General features: G+C 58.9%; 1 protein-coding gene across 1 annotated transcript; it reads left to right on the forward strand.

The window, feature by feature from the left end:
- Positions 1-2,029: 2,029 nt before the first annotated feature.
- Positions 2,030-20,424, forward strand: BESB_070320 (uncharacterized protein; the record flags this gene model as incomplete). Its single annotated transcript, XM_029365405.1, has 19 exons — positions 2,030-2,428; positions 2,860-3,550; positions 3,905-4,048; positions 4,651-5,182; positions 5,463-5,863; positions 6,356-6,559; positions 7,101-7,219; positions 7,754-9,153; positions 10,033-10,960; positions 11,547-11,892; positions 12,422-13,215; positions 13,538-14,394; positions 15,064-15,141; positions 15,563-16,366; positions 16,846-17,308; positions 17,632-18,141; positions 18,477-18,572; positions 19,463-19,576; positions 20,086-20,424. The coding sequence occupies 19 exons, from the start codon at positions 2,030-2,032 to the stop codon at positions 20,422-20,424; spliced, it is 9,219 nt and encodes a 3,072-aa protein (XP_029217889.1).
- Positions 20,425-21,119: the final 695 nt, after the last annotated feature.

Raw genomic sequence — 21,119 nt, forward strand, 5'->3', positions numbered from 1 at the left:
CGCGGCTGTCTCCACTATAGCAAAAGCAAGGCGCACACGGAGTCTTCGCAGAACGAAAGGGGAAGAGGAAGGAGGGGAGAGTTGAGGGAAACAGGAGAACTGAAACCTTTATAATCCTCTGTGTACTTGATGTAACGTTAAAACGATTCTTTGCATTGCACTTTATTGTTTTTTGCAGGGTGCCTTCTAACTGTATTAAACATCTTCCATTTTCACTTCTTGAAGGATGACTGGGTCCACCTACGGCGGCTGCCCAGTGGGGTTCGACTAGCTAGACGGCGTGGCGGGAAACAGCAGACTAAAGGTACTAGCATCTTACCCCGAGACTCTTGCATCCATACAGAGAGTACATACCGTCTACAGCGTGAATATGTACTAAGTCAGCATTTCGCTTCATCATGTAGGGTGCGGGTTATTGTGGCTACTGCTATTGCGTATGGATCGCAAGCGCAAGGCATAGGGGAAACTTTACCCAGCCGAATACGACTTCATAAAGCTTCAATATGCTCAGTCATATGACGTCACCCATGCACACCTTAGAGGCTTCGGATCTCAAACTCTCCTGTCAGTACTCCACTGCGTGAGGCTAGGTGTGCGAGTTCCGCGTTTCACAATTCACCTCACGCACTAGCTGCCTGCGTATGATTTCACTGCTACCTGCCAGCAGATGTAGACTACATTTTGACGGTATGCGGGACTGGAGGGAGTGTGTCTTCTGAAGCAGGGGATGTACTTTGTCAAGCCGTGTTTAGTTTTAGGCAAAAGGTACTCCAGAAGAGCCCTCGATGGCACTGACTTTGTGGCTGCACACAGCTGTCCCGAGTGCTTTTGCCTGGGGTTGCTGCCCACTCGATGCTGCTGGGTGCGTGCGAGTTTTTGACACGTACTGCACCATTAGAGCGGAGGAAGCACAACGTGGCCCATGGTGAGAAATCAGAAAGGGAGCCCTGGATGAGGGTTTAGCTGAAATCGTACCGCATTTGACATCTGTTCTTCGCGGAGATCAGGAAAAGCGTGACTATGGAGAGTATGACAGGCCTGGCACCAAACGTATCGTACAAAGGAAACACGGAGGTGCCCTACCGACTCAAGCCCCAAAACGAATGGTAGGAGACAGATGCAGATCAGCCCTTCCTGGGCGAGTCTGTACGCGCTTGTCAAATGGGGATACCTCGCTCAGCACATCAGCCCGATGCAACTTCCTGAAGCTTATTTATTGTAAACAATTTGATGGCTACGAAGCCTTTTCAATGGAAACAAAACTGGGGTGGAGGAACGCAGTCGCTGGTCTGCTTATTTTCGTATTTTGAAGTGGCGGTGGCGGTGGCATGCGTACGCATGCATGCAGTGCGAGAGACGGTAGCACACACGTTGCCAGAGGAACATACGAACGCCACTAACGCGGGAAAAATACCTATTCAACACTTCAGTTCTGCTGCAAGTAGGCTCGTTCCTGCGAGCTTCCATCCAAAACAATGTGTGCTGCGCACACACTCATGCGCCAGCATTGCAAATTGTTGCAGGCGGTCACATCAGCAGCCGACAGACATTGCCCAGACGATCTGATGGTCGAGGAAACATGCGTTAGGCTGCACCATGACGCATGCGCTTTCATGTGTAAATTAACGCCGTTCGGAATAGGTTTACACAGCGGATACGCGCGGTTGATGGTTTTCTGACACACGCCAGCGTATCGAGCGTGCTGGTGTGATAATGAGCCCTGCCGGTGTGCATGCAACTTAGTCGTTTAAGATCGACAGATGCTGCTTTTTTCCATTGTCACCGACCTGTGAAAGGATCTTCTATGTAGCTTCAACGTAGGTGTGCTGCTGGAACGCGGAGCGATAACGGCATCTGCAGTCCGGCGGTGCTGCGGTGAAAAGCGCGTAACGAGGTCTTACAGTTCACCGCGGCTGAACTAGCTTGTCTAAGATTCTCTCTTGATACAGAAAAAAGTGTGTCTGTGCTGTATGTAATTGGCATGCCTATCAGTACTTCATGCCCCGAATTTCGGTGACCTCTAGCCGCCATGGCATCTGATTCTCAGAGGGGGCTGCGTGTCGTCCTCGTTGCAAAACAGCAGAGCGGTGCATCACGGGAACATGCAATCTTTACGACTTCATCATGTGCAAATCAGGATCGAACATCTCTTTCCTGCTTTGGTGACACGGCAAAGACCACGGAACGGAACAGTTCGGTCCTACGCGATCAACATTGGGATGGTGAGGGACGTAGAGCGGCGAACGACGGTATATCAAGCGCCGGCAGAGGGCACGAAGAAGCGAACCCCACCCTTGGTGCCGCTTTCTCTGGAAGTAATACCGACCACGAAAACGCTGACATCAAGACGTACCCGATTTTTGTCGGCGAGCGCGTTGTCGACTCGACAGGATCTACCGACTCAAATGTAGAGCGGGCAATCCTGCAAGTGAGTCAACATATGGTGACCCGTCGCGTGACCAATGCCATCGTGCGCGATGGACGATGGCGGTCCAACTGAAGAGACGCTTATCTCATTACCTATTAACCCAGGCGCTGCAGAGCGGCAGGTATTGACTGAATTTCCTAACCTCAACGGCACCACTCCTCACTCCCCGCTCCATGGGGCATCCGGATCATGTTTTCTGGCTATGCTGATTCCTCACTTGCCGAATGGATTTCAGTATACAGACCCTGAATGCATCTCCGTGTTCATCATGCACACGAACTTCAGCCCAGTTTCCACAACTAGAACAAACCTGGACGGTATTTTTGTACCAAATATCTGTGGTACAGGACAGTGCATGCCAGTCGTATGCTGCGTATCTCATCCGCTAATCAGCATGGCTGCGATCCACGGGTATCCTTTCTGTGTGCCAGGACTCCGACGGAGCACCGGCATCGGCTACCTCGCTTCACTTTTTCATTGACAGGAACCTCCCCTTGCGGCATCTTGCTGTCTTACAAGCCTTTGCTCGAAAACTTGGAGGGACCGCTCCGCCGTCGTCTTCATCCCGTGTTGGTACACCCGGTTCTGCATCCCCTCCTGCTTCTCACCATGAACTCCCAAGTAAAAATAGCAGGACATCCGCATGCTTGCATGCAAACACAGTGGACACGGCCCACGGAGATCGGCTGCACACTCCTAGCTGTAAGGCCCAGTTGCCCAGTTGCCGGCCTGTTGCGCTTTGGTTCCTTAAGGGCGAACTGGGGGAAGGCTTGAAATGCCGCCGGGCTCTCGCAGAGGTTCAAAATGCGCTTCTCTTCGGCACTCCGTCTTCCAGCAGGGCTGGAGAGTTTGTGATTCCGTTTCACGATTCTTCTCTTTACCTCAAGGGTGGGAACGACGGGCTGAAGTCCGATGCCGCTGTCCCGCCAGGCCTCCCAGCAGGCGGTCAGGCGAAGGACCTGGTGCAGCGCGCCCCTCTGGACAGGCGAAGCGTCGTGTTTGCAGTGGGCGGAGGATCAGTGTGCGACCTCGTCGGATTTGCGGCATCGACGGTTCTCAGGGGCGTCAGCTGCGTCCTCGTTCCCACCACCTTGCTTTCGGCAGTCGACGCCGCCGTTGGAGGTAAGCACTCTCTCTGCCTGGATGCGTAGGGCAGTCTTTCTTTGACGAGATGCGTCGTGGCGCTGAACCACGTCTAGGCAAACAGCGCCAACACACGGAGAGAGGTTTTCGGGTCCTACAACTGTCTACCTCGCCGACTACATACGTTCAGGGTATGCACAGCGGGGCGGCCGTGAGGGCGCAGCTTACTCAGGCGCTCAGGCAAGGACTGTGCGTAGTTAATTCGAAACGGCAACACTTCGTTTCCGGTGTTGCCATGAAGGTAGGCCGGCGTATTGAAAAACACGCGGACTTTGACCTAATGGGGCGTTGCTGGAACCCCCACTTGTGCCTCTGTCGCGCTCTTGGCTGCAGGGAAAAATGGTATCGACGTTGCCACCGCAAAGAATTGCTTGGGAACATTTTGCCATCCACGCGCCGTTCTGGTCCACTTGCCGTTCCTTCGATCCTTATCCCCGCGACACTTTGCAAACGGCATGGCAGAAGTAATCAAGATCGGTAAGGACGTAACTCCACAGGTAGCACAGCTTGCAAGCGTGCAGTGGCGATAGAGATTTATTGGTGCTGCGCTCACTGCCCGAGGATCCTCCCTCCCGCCTCCCCTCCTCCCCCCCACCTTGCGTGCCTGTCCCGACGTGAAGCAGAGCGTGGGCACCCAGTCAGATGCAACGGGGACCCTCCCTTTTTCTGCACCTCGTATTCATAAAGGCTTGCCTGCACTGCTGGCACCAAGTGTCGCGACAGCCGCCGAAGCCGAGAAGCGCCAGAGGCCAGCATCGCATGTCTGACGCGCACCTATCTGCGCTGATGGATGCAACAGCGGCTAGGAACTCGAACGCGCGGACGAAAATGGCACTCGCTGATGATTTGAAAAACGGGTCATGCGACGAATCTGGAGCTTGCTGGCAGGCGAGTTCGGGGAGGCCATGGGATGCCATCCGTCACCTTCGTGGCTAGTGCCTCGCCTGACAGACGGCCGACGCAATCGTTCTGATATGTGTTGCCGATCTGTGGGGTACTGCATCATTTTCTGCGGTATGGGCGCTACGAAGGGTGTCTAAGGACGTACGTGAACCTGTGTCTGCTGCTGTCAAGTTCAGCCACAACCAGCAGTCCTGAGCTGTTCGATTTCTTGGCACGCGTCGACCCGGCAGCCCTGCAGGACTCGGGGATAACTTCCTCCGCATGCTCCAGTGCCCTGGCACCAGATGAGGTTCGGCCGCGGAAACGGGCTCACAAAGCCTTATGCGGAGACGCCACGAGCCATTCGCAAGCCCACCGCAGAGGCTCCACAGACAATTTAGAGGACGCGTCTTCGTGGAACCCCTCGTCTGCAAGGCATTGTCCGCCGCACTCGCACGTGCCCTGCACTGGGAAAACTCATGACTCTCATGCGCTCGGCAAAGAATCGCAGGAGCTCGCTCCGCACTCTCCACCTCAGTGTTCCTCAAACGACGGCGATGCCAGCGGAAGAGGCGCCTGTCGCGCCCTGGAGAAGATCGTCGTGGAGGCCATTCAACTGAAGGCGGCAGTTGTTGCGGATGACTTCCGAGAGGGTGGAAAGCGACAAATATTGAACTTCGGGCACACTGTCGGCCACGGGATAGAAATGTTGTTCAGGAGCTCCGATTGGTAAGATACAGATGCGACCGTGACATCTGCAGAAGCGTCTTCTTTGCCTTGACCGGAAGAGTAGCACTTCTTCCAGTATAAGCGTATGATCTTAAACACGAATCTTCGCGCATGCCTCTGCTGTCCTTTTGTGTCTGAGAGTGCCTGCGGCGAGGACGCAGCCACATACAGTTTAACCGGCGGTCTGTGTGCGAGGGTGCGTGGTCCGAGCCTTCTTGGCGTGTCTCAAGAGGGATTGCCATGCTCGCCTGCAGCATTTCTTTTTGTTTGTGTATCGCAGGCTCCATGGAGAATGCGTCGCCGTAGGCATGGTCCTTGAGCTTTTACTTCTACGGCTGCTGGGCCATATTTCCCCGGTACTAGGCCTTCGGCTCCAGTTGCTTCTGCGCAAATTCTCCCTGCCATGCTCCGTCGCTCTCTCAGCTGCGGAGGCGCAGCAGGCGAGTCAACTGATTATCTCGCACGACAAAAAGAACTGTGGCGGGAAAGTTTTCGTCACCCACGTTGAAGACGTCGGTGTGACGCATCCTCGCCATGTGGTCGCAGTCCCGCAAGAGCTTCTCTGCCTAGTGTTGTCGCCGGTCCTCGCGTTGGCGCCTGTTCGGTGGCCTTCGGCTCTCTGCTCTGCGCCAAACTTCACCAACAGTTCCTCTCCACTTGGCACTGTCGTCTCCGTGCCCGGTGAGGCCTGTTCCGCTGCGTGTGCACCAAGCTGTGGCGCCCTTACGACCTTCACACACCAACCAGGAATACCGCCTTGCCCACACAGACGACGGAGCCGCCCTTGAGGCGGTCTGCCTTGAGCACCTTCTGTCACGTGCGGAGTGTGCCGTGTGCACCCGGAGACGGCGGGGTCGCTGACCGGATGGAGGGAGGATGGTGCGACAGCGAGACGCCGATACATGTGTTGCACACATCTGTTTGAGTCCCCCTTTAGCGTGTCGCCCTACACACGCGCCTGTCACTATTTTCCGAATGATGCATGCTAACCCGCCTGATACTACGAAGTCGGTTGCTCTGTAGCATCGAAGGGACCAGCAGGTGTAGTCAGTCCCCTGGGAGTTATGAACGGACGCTGAAATTGTTCGAACCTTATGCAAAGATGTGAAGAGGGAGCTAGGAGGAGCGTAGCCCTTTCAGGGGTTCTTCCGGTTCCTCTGTTTCGCTCCGCAGGCTCTAAATCGGTCGCGAATCGCGCACTGCTTCTCGCCGCGCTTCGGCACTGCATCGTTGCTTTTGGCGTCCACCCTTTGGCTCGCGACAGTTTGGGAGAGAAGCAGTTCATGCTCCGCAATCTGCCATGCGCCGTGGACGTCGTCGTGATGCTGGATGCCTTGCGACAACTCGGCCTTTTCAGCGCATTCGAGATCACTTCCCGTAAGTAAAGCTGCACGACCGGCACAACCACGCATGCCGTTCCAACGCGTTTTCGCATTGCTTCGCGGCCGGCGGACATCGCTCTTTTTGGAGGTCAAGCTGATTAAAGCTTTCTGTGCCCCGCACGTCACGGAGTCTCTTTTCTGCACCAAGAAAATCGTTCTGTGTGACTCGGGAGGCCCGTCGACGCCGTTCGCGGCCGCGACCAACCGACAGTGGGACCCCCCCCCCCCCCCCATTCAGCAAATGGTTCGCAACACCTGAGGCAGAAGGCACAGGAGATGTGCATCCGAGAGTGGTTACCACTGCAGGGAGAGGTGGCAAGCTCGTTGCGGCGCGAGTGATGCGCCGGCACTTTCGGGCGGACGAGCGGCGAGCTCGAAGTACCCCCGACGGGATAGGCATGAGAGAAATGAGCAGGATGCAGCTTGCCACTGTAACTGTGGAGACCTTCGGCGCGCTGATCTTTCTAGTTTCCTTCCTGAGCTAATGCGTGCTACGACCGGAAGATGTTGCCCTGAACCCTGTTTCTGCCTTGCAGCTCCGGATTCGCCGTCTTTCGACGTGAAAGTCGAGGCCCCGCCGCTCTCTTGTCCGGGCGCGCGGGACTCTGTATCGGCGGCGCAGCCGTTTGATCCTCTGGCCCTTCTAGACGTATCGGTGAGCTCCACTTCGCTGCAGTGCCTTCCCTTGCATTACAGCCGGGCTCTCACGGACATTTACGCGATGACGAATCGTTAGATAGCAGGATCTGGGAGATTGACTCTCGCTTGCAGGATCCTCGTGGAGCCAGTTGAATCGAACAAGCGGCATACGTTTCCCTGTGGAGCGGCTCTGCCTGCTTGCATGCGATGGGGCAAGCACCCCTGTCGGTTGCATGCCACGACGTCGCTGCATGCAGATGGCATTTCACCGCTGCGATCGTCGAATATGGACTCTGACGGATAAGCAAACAGGCGCAGCTCTGAGCGTCTTTCTCCCACACACATGCAAGTGACGAGAAGAGCAGACACTGTGCTGCGAATTCGTGGAAACCTGACGGCATAGGCGTAGTCAAGGACGTTGTACTCCGCACGCCTCTAGGAATAAGACTTGCCTGCATGTGTGCCCCTGGCTGCCCCAGCCAAGCGGACACGATACGCATGCAGATGCTGCCATGCGTTCCTGTCTGTTTGAGTGTTTGGCGTCTCGCAGGACGGCCGACTGTTGCTGTGGGTTGGCGACAGCGGAACGACTTCGCGCTTTCTTCTCCCCGCTGCCGCGTTTCTACTCCGCCTCCATCACTGCGTTGCTGGCGATCGTGAAGTCGCAGGCGCGATGGGAAAACCGACGTCTCGTGTGCAAGAGCCCGACGGCGAGACGCGCGCGTCGCCTGCAGGCGCAGCAAGCGAAGACCGGCACCGCACGCCTCTGAAGCGAACCCGCGAGGAGCGGGAGGAGGCGGGGTTCAAAGAGGCGGCGACCCGCGGACAGCGAAAGGAGGCGCGAGCAGCGTTCTCTTGCGCTGCACACGCATGCGCTGTGCATGAAGGGAAGGGAGGCGAGCCTCAAACGCAGCGCATGCGTACGACGTGCAGCGGCGGTGCCGGTCTCACCGCACCCGTGGTGTGCGCGAAAAGAAAGCCTCGCGGCCCAAAGGTCCAGCGCATAGTCGTTGACGGCGGCGAGCAACTCAGAAGGCGGCCGATGGGCGCGTTGGCGGATGCTCTAAGCGGATTCATCAGAGGATGCCGCGTGAGATATCTTGCGGCCGACGGGTGCTTGCCCGTTGAACTCTCCATTTGCGACGACTTGGCGGAGTCAGGGCGACAGGATTCCCCCGCCACCCGGGACAACGCTGCGTTGAACAGCGCCGCACCGCCAGTACTGTCGCGTGTCTTTACAGAGAAGACCGACTGGCGCGTGTCAGCGTCAGAAAGCTCGCAGTTCGGCTCCGCCTTGATGATGCTTGCACCCTTGGCTCCCCACGACGTCGTGTTGCACCTGGAGGTGCCGGAAATGGGGACCGGCGACCGCGGAAGCGATCTCCGTGGAGCCCCGCCTCCCGATCCGGCCTCCGCGGCGGCCGCCGAGGACGCGGGCTGCACGAGGCTGCGGAGATACAGAAGCAGCGGCGCCGAGGGCGTGTCGCGCCTCCCATACGCCGAGCGAGACCCTATACCGTGCCCTTCTGGGAACCGCCTGTGTGGCGGGCTCAGCCTGCTGAAGCCTCAACAGGACGCAGCGGCCAACGAAGACCCCACCGCCCCTTCATCCGTGAACGGCTCACCGACGTTTTCGCCCACCGTCACACCTTTCCCTTTTGTTCTGATGACGCAACGCCTGATGCGCCAGTGGGGCTTTGACGTCGCCCAGACGAGTTCGGTCGCCTACCAAGTCTGCTCTGTTTGGCGGCGGAGGGGCGGCCGCGGGGGTGCGGCCGCGGGGTGCGAGGAGCGGGCGCCCCTCCACTGTAAGGCAGAACCGGCACCCAGCCTCGACGACAGCCTCCCTGAGCCGACAGAATGCACCGTGGAGGCGGACGCCACAGCGGCGTCTTACTTCGTGGCCATGGCTGCAGCGGCGGGAGACCGCGTGCATCTCAACTTGGACCGGTAAGCGGGGACGCTGAGGCCACTCTCGGTGTGTCTCGTTGGTGCTGACGAGAGAAAGGAAACGCCCGTGCGTCTACGCGGACGAATCGAAGGAGCTTCGCACTTTCTGCTGTCGTCTGTCCGCACCCACGAAGGCGCTGATGTATACGCATGCTATCGCGTTTTGGCGGAAAAAAAGGAAGGAGGGATTCAGGTATATATGGATGCTGTGCGAGGAGGTACGCCTGCATCGCACCGAACGCGCTGAATGGGTGTGCGCCGGCAGCGGGCTCTACAGCTTCACGGACGCTTACGCTGCGGCGCGGCCCTGCGTCTGGCGCCGGCGACACATGTGCCATGAAGATCCTAACACAAAGAGATACTCGAACATTAAAAGAGGGTAGGGCGGGAGGTCGGTGGCGGCATTGCACCTGGCTCATTGCCAGTCGTCGTTGCAGGGCCGCTACGTTGGGTTTCGTGCCCGTCTGCGGTCGGGGTCTTCGCCTTCGAGAGAAGGCGCAAGCCTTTCTCGCGTCATGCGTGCGCAGTTCTTGGCTCGCCGCGTGTTGTACCGGAAGGTCCCGACGCACCTGTTTACATTTTAATTACTACACGTCTCACGATTTCCAGGCTTTACGCTGAGTATCCTGGCGCACAGTGTTATGGTCGCGGGGTGGTAGCGTGCTGATGTTCACTGCGCGCGAAGGCGTTTCCGAAATATGCAGCCATATCAAGTTATGATGTGACGGTTGAATTTGGTTGCCTCGCAGACTCGAGCGCGTGTTTGCGGGTGTCCACGAAGACCAACTGGGAGCGAACGCTGCGCCGAAAGGACCCTACGGCGTCTTGCGCTACCGAGAGGCGGCGGACATGCGAGCTGTGGCGCGTTGTTGTTTTCAGGTCAAAGTCTCTCCAGGGCGATGCGGCGTTCGTCGACGTGCTTCCTCTTTTCGGGTGCTCAGTCAAGCAGAGCTACGGGTGTCCGCGCCGACTCTTCCCCGAGACTCCCGGTGCAGCGGCTGCGTGCTGCTGCCTGGCGACTTGTCCTGCTGGGGGCGCGCACCGACCAGACGCCGGCACTGCAGATGTAGAGTCGGCGGCACAGTCAGAGGCGATGTGTGCGTGCTGCTCCGGGGCGTGGCTTACCGTCGAGGGACCGCCTGCTGGACTTCAGAAAGGCCGCCCTCGAGGGCCACACGCGGGGCTCGAAACGCCTCTACCGCCAGCCGGAGGTTCCCTGGCGAAGGTCGCCCCAGTGACGGTCGACGTGAGCAGCATGCAAGATTGCTTCATGACATGTGCCGTCCTAGCGGCAATCGCCTGTCAGGGTAGCCAAGTGCAGAAACGTGGCAAAGGAGAGGCATGTGTCGCTGACGAGCGTAGAGCGGTGACACTCGGCTCTGAGGCCACAAGTTATTCTGAGTCAGCGACGGGAGACCCGCCGCGATTCCGTCTCATTGCTGGGCGGACCGCACGGCTGAAGGAAACTGACCGAATCGCCGTGACGACTCGCGGCCTGAAAGCGGCGGGTTTTATCGTTGCCGAGCTCCCTGACGGGCTCCTTATATATCAGACTCAACCCCTCGCCGCAAGCGGTAGTAATGGGCAGGGGGTCTCGGTGCAGGTGGAGGAGCAAGGTCGACAACATAATCGTGTGGAAGTGTGTGGGAAGGAACGGCACAACGGACATCAGTTAGACGCTCGCAGGGGCGAACCATCTCCACAGGAGACACAAGAGTTCACAGTTATTGAAAGCGAGGCGGACCACCGAGTGGCCATGAGCTTCGCTATAATTGCCATGCTGCGCCAGGACATCGGAATCCACGACGTACGCCTACTTGCAGACATACACGTTTCACGGGCGCCGTGTGCGATCACTGTCGCGCGAATGCTTTTGCTGCGTCTCTTAGGCAATTGCGGGCGGAATAACAGTGCCTACTGTAGCATTCGAGTGCAGAAAATTAGGGCACCTCGTCGTCCCCCTTCAGGGGTGAAGGGGCTCCCCAGGGTCTGCGATAACTGCAAAACCACCGTCTGGAGCAGGGGGGCAGACTCGGGTCAACGTGCCGCTGCAGCCTGAAAGGCACAGCGCAGCCGGCCCAGTAGGGCTGTCTGATGCCGGCAGAGTTTAGGGGTGCGTGGCGACAGCGTCAAAGGCGCCTCGCCAGGCCCTTGTTGCCGTTTTTCGCACTTTTTTCATGGAGCGCGTGCAACAGCTTTTGTGCCTCAGTTCGGTATCAGTGCGCTGGCGTCGGCGGGGCGGCAGGACGTGAACACTTAGATGCCGTGTATCTATCCGTAGCGGGGACCCGTCTGTTCCGCGCCGATCCAGGATCAACTGGGAGGGAGACGACTCGAGCCACACTGGGTGGAGAATTGAAAAGCCCAATGTGTGCCTGCGTGTCTGCGTGCAGTGGAGATGCGTAGACAAGACCTTCGCGGATTTCTGGTTTGTGTGCAAGGAACGCCTTGGCATGCGACTTTATGCCCCTCCCGCAGTTCCGCCGAGCTGCCTAAGCCGCCGCGCGGGAAATGCCAACAGGCCCGCTGCCTGCGTGGCCGGCGAATGCGAGAAGACCGCACCGGGTTACCTGGCCCTTGGGCTCACTGGGAGATGCCGAGAGGAGACAAGAGAAGCGTGCCAGGATTTCACAGCCGCGCAGCGCAAGCCGAGTTCGTTGTCTGACACACAGCTGATGGGATGCTTCGTGCCCGAGCCGCCTGGGTGCCCCTCGCTCCCCTTCTTCCGCAAAACTACAGGTAGGCGCTCGTGAGCGGTGGCGCCGGTTGCGCACAAACAGTGGTGAATCGACTCCATCACATCTATACACACATACAGTTTTCTTATTATGTTACGGCACGTAAACAGCGTGCCACAGTCTAGACCACGGGCAACCAGCGGGGGGAGGGGGGGGGCGTGGTTGAGGGGGGGCGGGGAGGCTGGCGAAAGCCTCTGGGTGGACGTTCATGCGCTCCGCCCTGCGCTATTCGCCCCCGATCCGCCTCCTGCTTCCGACTCTGCCGCCCTGGCTGCTGGCAGCTCTTCCTTTCGTCACCGCGTAAAGGAGGAGCAAGAGGACGGAACTGTTCCTATAGCGTGAAGAAGCCGCCATCGTGCGACGCCGGCAGGCCTCTTCTGTCTGTCGCGTGGCGCAGGAAAAGCTGGGCGGAGTCCAGTACGGCCCTTCCGAATCACCAAAATGGCTTAGTTTGATTACACGTCGCTTGGGTTTGGCTGCGACTCATCGTGCGACACCTTGCATGTTTTTTCCCTCTGAGTCTTGCTCAGATTCGCCGCTTGGCACCGCCGCCTTGCGGGAGGGGCGCGTGGAGGAGACGGGCTCTGCGCCGCACCAAGCTGTCTCACGAACTGCCCGAAGCGCTTCGCCGGATGTGCTTGTGGTCGTGGGCATGCGAGGCGTGGGGAAGAGTGTCTTGGGACAGCTGGCAGCTCTCGAGCGAGGCTGGCCCTTGGTGGACCTCGATGTCCTGCTGGAGGCGTGGCTCCGCAACCGCGAGGAACCCGCGCAGGCTACCCCGGCGGACGCCTACCCGCCGCGTACAGCCCGTGGCACAGCGGCTGCAGACTCGTCCCTCGCTGCTCTGAAGAGGCTGCGCATGTTCATTGAAGACGAAGGCATGCCGGCCTTCCGGCACGTCGAGAGTCAAGCGCTCGCGTTTCTTCTCGCCTCTCTGCGAGGGCCCCCGACGAAAGACTGCTTGCCCGAGCTGACGCTTGCCGAGGCCACTTCGCGTGCCCGTTCTTCCCAGCCCGCTTGCGCGGACGATGGAGAGTCTGTTTCATCGATCGCTATCCAGACAGGGCACAGGCCCACACACGAAGCGAAAGCCGGCAGCACTAAAGAGACCCAACGCTTCCCTTCTGACACATCGCTGGATAGGTTCCTCCGGAAGTGTAGGGCCGAGGGACTCCTCGCGAGCCGCAACGGAGGGTGCGTGATATCCTGCGGAGGCGGTGTCATCGAAGGCTATCGCGCCATGGAGCTGCTCGCTGCAGAGCCTCTTGTCGTGTGGGTGAAAACCTCGGAGCAAGAGTCTGTGGATAGAGCGCTTCGGAAGGAGGTGCGTCGAACAGTATCCTCCAAAACCGGGAGTTTGCTCTCATTGTATCCTATGTAGTAGCCTAGCTCTCTCATCTGAAACTAGAGCTCTGAATGCCCGACTATTGCTACGACAGCTCTGTATGAATCGATTTCATTCTGCTCGCAACTGAAAAAGCACACCGAGTCGCGTCACTCCTGTCCCCAGCCGCTGATATGTACTGAGTCCTCCCACCGCAAACGGGAGAGCACCCTACACATCGAGAAAGACCCTGTGGGCTGGCGCGCCGTTGATGTCATGCGGTGCCCGTCCGCCCGTGCGTCCCCTTGTGTGCAATTTGCAGGGCCAGGCGCCCTCCTTCTTTCAGCCGCAACGGAAACATGCTGAAGCTGGGCGAGCTAGTGGGGAGAGTGCGGCTCATGAGGCGAAGAAACGAGACCATAGCGCATCCGCTGGGAACGTCAGTGCGCAGCGCGCAACCTATCGCGAGAAGGTGACGCGGTTGTATCGCGAGCGATCTGTGCGATACAAGCAGGTGGCGAAGTTCGAGTTCTGGACTCCCCCAATTCGCGAACTTCTTGCAGGGCTGCAGTTCTTTGAAAATGAGTTCTCCTCATTCCCGATGTTGTCAGAGTTGAAAACATCTGAGTCGTCGTTCGGGCCCTTTGCTGGCGTCGCGGCGGACAGCGTCGCGCCTCCTGCCTCCGGGCTTTCGCCGGCGTCTTCGGAGCCGTTTGTGCACGAAGACCACGGCCGCGCGACACGAGGACGGCTGCCACCTCGCTCGCGCTCATCAGCGGCATTGTCTCTGCCTGAGCTCCCTGAGTTTGTGGCGGCCCGCCTCGCAGCCTCCCATCCGGAGGAGGCGCCGAAACTCACCCTCTATCTGAGGGCAGTTTACACAGTCTGGCAGCTCTTCCTCTCTGCTCTGCTGGGCCCCCCGGTGCCTCTCACCCCTTCGAGTACGTTCCTGGTATGTGACGAACTCGTGAGATGGTCAACCCGCGCGGAAGAAACGGAGACGCGGCTCTCGGGCGCGGTGGAGACTGTGGATCCGCATGGCGCGGCTGCAGGCGGGCCAGCGGCGCTCGACTGCGCGTCAGAGGGCGCAGGCGGTTCAGAGGGCTTTTCAGCGGCAAAGAGGCGCGCTGGCCTCGGAGCACTAGACGACAAGACGCTGAGGTGGCTGCAAGCCAGCAGGTGAGGGGACATGGGTGTGGCATCATCGGCCGTGTGCGACGGTAGGCATTAGCCAGGCCGCTGGGGCGTGACAGGTGCGTGCCGTCTGTGAAGAAGATGAAAGAAAAGAGAGAGGTGGCAGATGCTGCACTCGTCTCGATACTGTCGAAAGTCAGAAGTGCGGACGGTCCATGGCAACGCACGCCTCTTGCGCGAACGCGCGACCAGTCAGGCACAGACCTGCAGGGGTTTTCGCGAGTCGGCTCTTTCCGAGTCTGATCTGTGGTCCATCCAGGTCGGCTTCGCGTCTTTGGTGTGGGCGGGAAGGTCATACTGGCGGAGGTTCCGATGAAAACACTTTAAACAACGCCAGAAGGCGTAGAGTCTATGTGTGGCCCTTGTGCTGTGACGCCGGCCACTCTGTTCGGTGGGCGAGAAGCGGCTCTCTCTTTGAGTGAGTCATCTGTCTAAAATGTTTGCCTTTGAAGTGAGATATGGAAAAAAAGCCGAGAAGTAATCATCACAAAGACGACCGCACCTGACGCATCACCTCGGTGTCGGGTCGTAGCACCGCGTTGTCTAAAACAAATACATCGCCGACGCCGTTTCGTTCGGTTGGAGCACGTGGCCCTAGAGGCTGCGTGGGGTTCATCCGTCTCCTCCCTGTATCCTCTGTTGCCGCGCGTGTAGAGACGTCGACGCCGTGGAGCTGCGCGCGGACTGTCTCGCTTCACTAGAGTCCGTGGAGCGGCAGGCGTTTTTCTTGAGGTGAGTTGCATGAGCACACTTTCACGTCTAGGAGCAGACGCCGCGGTCTCCAATCCTCTGCGTCGACTGCCGTACAGTGCACACGGAGTGTGTAGGCCTCAGAATATCACCGCCTTCCCAACTCAGAACCACGCAGCGACAGCCGCACCCGCCGTGTGCGCAGACGTGCGTCAGGTGCTGCATCTGTGCGTGGGGCGGCTGGCCGCGGCGCGCATCATCGGCTGGCTCCTTCGCACTTTGCGAAAAGGCGAATGAGAGGCACTCAAGAGCTTGTGTTTTCCCAGGGTGGGACGTCGATTCCCTATCGGATTGCGGTATGAAGTATGCCTCCGGGATGCAATGCGTCCGCTCGCGTTGGTGGCATCAGAGGGCTTCTCGCATCGCTGGCTGTGCTCATGCGACCCCCCCCAACTTTGCTCAGGTTGATCACTGGCAAGCCCCTCATTCTCACTGTGAGGTCGGAGCAAGATGGGGGGCACTTTGGCCCCGGTGACCCGCTCTTCGAAGAGTGTCTCTCGCAGCAGCGACACGAGCTGTGCGACGGCGCCGCGGCCTCGGCGGAGAGGGACAGTGCGGAGAAGAGCTCGTCCCCTCCGTCTGCAGCCCTTGCCCAGCGCTCAGTCGAGCCAGCGCACGCCGCGAAGGAACCAGCGCCCTCTGAACACACATGCGACGGCGCTGCCAGCGCGAGCGCCGCGCAGCATGCCTCCTCCGGAGACGCCCGACAGGAGTGCACGCGGGGGGCGTCTGAATCCTGCACTGTCTCGCCGACTGTGCAGAGGGAGAGGGAGAGAGAGGCCCAAGAGCTTAGTCGCACCGCTGTCTACATTGACGCGCTATCCCGCATGCGCCGTCTCGTTTTCGACTGGATTGACATCGAGGTGACGCAGGTGGCGCGACTTCGAACGCCCCGCGAACGTCGCGCAACCGCAGCGCGGGAAGCGCTGTGGGAGCGAGTCGTATGCCGCGTGCGGGCAGGAGGGCGCGGAGAGAGCGAGCAAGTTGAGGCTTCGCAGCACGCCGCAGCGGTTTTAGATGTTGATGATGACGAAGAGCGTGACGCCTCGGAGACAGTGGCAAGCTCAACAGAGAGCGTGAGAAGCCGCGCTCGCCGCGCGTTCCTTCAAATACTTCGCGACACTCCTTCGGGGGCGCGCTACATTGCGTCACTTCACGGCCCGTGGTCCTACGGCAAAGACGCGGATCCGCTAAGAACGTTCAACAGGTAACAGGCGGATAGATTTGAGTCTAGACCCTCGCCTGACCGGTTTGGTAGAGGCTCGAGTGCGTGCGGCCGCATGGAGCACTCTTAGGGACGCATCAACGTATCTGTGGGCAGTCTGTGCGGAAGACACGTTTTGGTGACAACAAAGAGCTGAACAGAGCATTCATGGCGAACTGGAGTCAGATTTGGTAGGGCGGTCACCTGCTGACGCACGTACCACCCCGAGGGAACGGGCGCTTTTCGGACCTCTTTACTTTAACCACATTTCTCTGGAAGGCCCGGCGCAGTATGGGCTCAGAGGACACGCTGCATGCACAAGACTGATAGAGCAACTGATGTGGCCACCTAGATGCCTCGCCTGCGTCTGTTCATATCTGGCATCGGTGTACTGAAACGCGCTGAGGGTGCTTGGCTCTTACAGGCCGACCCCGGCTCCTCCACAGTCGTTCGCGTCTCTTGTTCGACTGATTCTTTCTCAGGCACTACCTTTGTTCTGTCGCATGCTCTTATGCCGCGCTATCCAAAATCGTCATTGTGCCCCAGCTGCCTCCCCTCGGGCAGGATTGCGAATGCACCGCGGAGGCGGACGCTGGAGCAGGCGAAGTGTCCGCAGAGGAGGACGCACGCACTAGACAGTCATCTGTCGCGCGGCCCGTGAACGGAGGGGGCAGCCGGAAAGCGGAGAAAGTTGTAGAAGCTGTGGTCAGGGCAGTACGCTCTGCATGCGCAGCTGGTGACGAGTGTCTGTACACCATCACGCGCCTGGATGCTGATGAACACGGAATGTTGATTTCGAATTCCAGAGGGACCGCACTGGAAGGCTCTGCTCGGGTACTGAACCGCCCTCTCATTCTTCTTCAGGGCGGTCCGGCCGGCCGGCACTCTCGAATCGAAAACAGCTACTTCACGCCAACTTGTCTCGAGGGCGAAGACGACAACAACGTAAGCGTCGTTACGGAGCTCCTGCGCGTGGGGAGAGGCTTGCGTTATCTTGTGAGCGCTGCTTTTCAGGCTGGAGTATGTGGCGACTCGCTGGCCTCTCAGACCACGTTGGATTGATTCGTGGATCAGCGGGGGGCAGCCACAGTGGCCTGTAGGTAAATATACGGCGGTTTTCAGTTGATGTGTCTGCCATACACCTCGTGCGCGATCCCAGTTGCAAGATTTCCTCATGCGTCCGCGCGCGCGGGGGCAGCAATTGTCAGCGTTACTGCACATTCTCCTGCGTGGTATCCCTGTTGTGCGGCCGGCGACCTCTGCCTCAGGTGTATGGTCAGCTCAGCGCGGCGTCGCTGTGGCGTCGTCGTCGGGATCTTGCCCTGCCCTGTGTGCGGTATTTCATCTTCGGATACCCGACGACCCTGTCCCCCTCGCCGACGATTCACAACGCCATTTTCCAGTGCAGAACGGCGACCGCGAAAACGTGCCTATTCAGCCACTTTCCTTCAGTCGCTGTACAGCGAGAACTCGAAAGCCTCCTCTGTCCTTCAGCCGGTGGACAACCGGTTCAGGACGTGACAGGACTGGCTAGGCGAGCAAAGCAGAGTGAGAAATCGTTGATGAGCCCAGAGCCGCGGCCTTCTGTTGGCAACGGACTCCTCGCGACCCGAGAAAACGAACGACGGCGCGCGGAGCTTATCGAGCGAATGACCTGGCAGTTTCTGAGGTCCGCGACTTCTGAGACGTTTGGAGGGGCATGCGTCACGATTCCCCTGAAGGAAGTGGTTGCTCCTCTTCTGAGCCGCATTGACCCGATTGCGAAGCGAATTGGAGCGGTAAGACTCCAAGGTCAACATGCGAGGCCTCGCTTTGCTGGTAGAGACGTTTTGAAAGTGAATCGAGGAAGCCGCTCAGCAGGCCAGACTCAGAAAGCAAACGAGAGACACTGACGGGGCACGGCAGCGTGAGACTGGGGTTAAGAACTGTGTGGGGTGCCTTGTGGGCCGCGGGCGCAGCTAACGACGCTGAGTATAAGGTTCTGAGAGTCCGTGTATCGCACCCGCGTCAAATCAACGACTGTAGCACCGTGGAAGCAGGAAAGGCATGCAAGGGCTTTCTTTATTTATTCTGCCTGGAGCCGGCGCGCTGGGTTCGCGGTCATATGCTGCAGGTCAACACAATCTACCGCGACAAGGCCAGCGGTCTCTGCGGTACGAACACAGACTACGCGGCCATCGTGAAGGCGATCCTATCGCGGTGTAACCGAGTAAGAAACCCTCCTACCTCCACCGTGTGGTTCCGGGGGAGTGGCAAGACGTCCCTGCATGCATTTTCGGGTCAGGGTCGCACGGAGTAGACCCATTCCTCTTTTCTACGCTGGAACCCCCTCCCCCAGGGATGTCTATGTCGGTCGCTGTGTGCAGCTGTCCCCGTCCTCGAGTTTCCTTGTCGTGGGCGCTGGCGGGGCAGCTCGCGCTGCAGTGGTTGCGTGCCTGTTGGTGCGCGACCTGCTTCGCGGCGCGGCTGCCGCATCGACGTTTGCAAGCTCAGGGAGCGCCGGCGGCCCACGCAAGGCCAACGCGGCGTCTAACCCGCTCCCCCCAGGCGACGTGTTCGTGTACAACCGCACAAGGAGTCGAGCTGAGACGCTAGCGAAAGAGTTCGGCGTCTCAGTTTTCGGGACGCTTGAGGATGAGGACTCGGGGGCGGCGCCCGGCACCGCCCGCCGGCAGGAGATTCACGTGGTTGTAAGGAAGCATGCATCGAGAATGACGTCTCATGCCACGATCACGAAGCTTCGTTTCCAGTTTTTCAGCGCCTGGAGACAGTCGCCTTTTGTCGTTCCCGCCGTCGAATGCCCGCGGAGCACAAAGCTCGGACGTTATAGTGCCGCAAGTAGCGGGCGTCGTGATCCTCCGAGTGCTTTGAAGGACGCTGCGGTCGTGGTGTACATCCAGCCTCCACTCACGGGCAGTAAATCTCCTTCATACGTCCCAGCCAGTATACACCAGCGCATGGGACTCTTATGCATTTCTCAGTGACGCCGTGGCAGCCGCGTGAAGGAACCACGCACGCAGTCAGGCGAACGCTTTTGCAGACGAGTATAGATCTCGAGCGTCTTCGTTGGCCTTTTGGTGCTTGAAAAACTCTGCGCAGGTCGGGACAGTGCCAGGGACCGCCCGCTGCGAGCTTCCTCAAGACGTGTTTCGAAATCGCCCACTCGTGGTTGAAATGGCGTATAGTCCGGTGCTAACACCTCTCGTGAAGAAGGTACGGGGTCCTTTTGGGTCGATTTCCCATTGCCGTTTCGAGGCGAGGGAGCAGACGCTCAGTGTAGTGCTGTCACCTTTTGTGTCGGAGTATTCAGCCCCCTTGAGGCCTGAACTGTCGCCGGTGCCTCAGCTTCGCCATCACTTAGTCCGGTCGCCATGCTGCGACCCTCCTCGGTGCTGGTATCCGTGCCTTGGCAGCAGCAGCCACAGCCGAGCTGTTGCGTAGTAGAGACACACGAGGCATCAAACCTTCATGCGCCGAAAAATCTTCAAGGAAGCGGTCGACGCTTTATTTTGGCTGCTGACCGTGCAGGGACAGCGCCTAGATGTCGACGGCGCAGAAGTCTTGGGGGCAACACGCAGGCCGGTGGACGCGCAGAGGCAGCAACGACGGCTTTGTTGTCCCTACGTTCGTGATTGCGCCTGGCAGAGTCAATCACAAGAAGGAACTTGCTCGCGTTTTGTGTCCCTGAACTGCACGCGACTGGCTGTCTCTCTGTGTGTCAGGCATGCGGCGCAGGCTGCGCGGTGGTTCACGGGATCGAGCTTTTCGTGTGGCAGGCACTCATTCAGGCGCGCCTCTGGGTTGAATTTCAAGAAGGAGCGTTGAACAGCTGCGGCGAGACAGCCGCCCGTGCGCAGGACTGTCTCGCGGAGACGGAGGACGAGTACCAGAAGGAACTGATCAAGAAGTGGATGGCGAGTCAGGAGGGGCGCTCGTCGCGTCCTCTGGATCTGCATCCTGCCGATATGTGCAAAGTTGTCAAGCAGGTTGAAGATTTCTACAGGGCTCGGGTTGACAAGGAGCACCTTGTCACGCTTCGAGCGGAGAATTTCCTTCTGTGATGCTGATGCCGTTTGGGGATGCGAGCCAGGGCCTCAAAGCGTCAGGGTCCTCAGGGCGGGGCACTGGAACCGCCCCCGTAGTGTCGTTGTATTGCGCGCCTCGAGCCGAACTCACGTACATGTGAGGCAAGGCACTAACGGTTCTGTCACATAAGCCACGTTTTCAGGCAGAATGGCGGAAAATTAGGAGACTTCCGCAGACGTCGGCCGCAGGAGATGACAGCAGCGACCGGTGTCACGCCCTTTACCTTTAAGACACGCTCTGCACGCATCACTATGGAGAGCGGGTGCGCAGCTCGTCTTTGCTGCCAGCGGCTTGCGTGCGTTTCCACCCGAAGCGTTTCCAGAATGATGGGCTTGCACGCAACCTTCACTGGCCGCTTGCACGGGTTGGAAGCGACACATGTTGTTCACGCATCTGTCACCAGGCTCGCGGGGCAGCGACCGCATTCCGCTCACACTCAGCGATCCAGGGCAGCCTCGCCTCCTCTGCGGTTTTAGCCGAACAGGGGACAATTTTGGAACCGCTTCCAGCCCTCTTCATTCGTTTTTCAGCCTCTCTAGCTGCGTCACTGAGTTCGTGCGCGCACGCCAAGACCGCCACCCAACCAGAGCCAATCTGTAGAGCAGTCTCGACGCATCGCTGGTCTTCTGCAGAGGAGCGCTGAAGCATGCAAGCGCTTCGTGAACGCGGA

Source organism: Besnoitia besnoiti (genome assembly GCF_002563875.1).
Source record: "Besnoitia besnoiti strain Bb-Ger1 chromosome Unknown contig00007, whole genome shotgun sequence".
Taxonomy (NCBI): domain Eukaryota; phylum Apicomplexa; class Conoidasida; order Eucoccidiorida; family Sarcocystidae; genus Besnoitia; species Besnoitia besnoiti.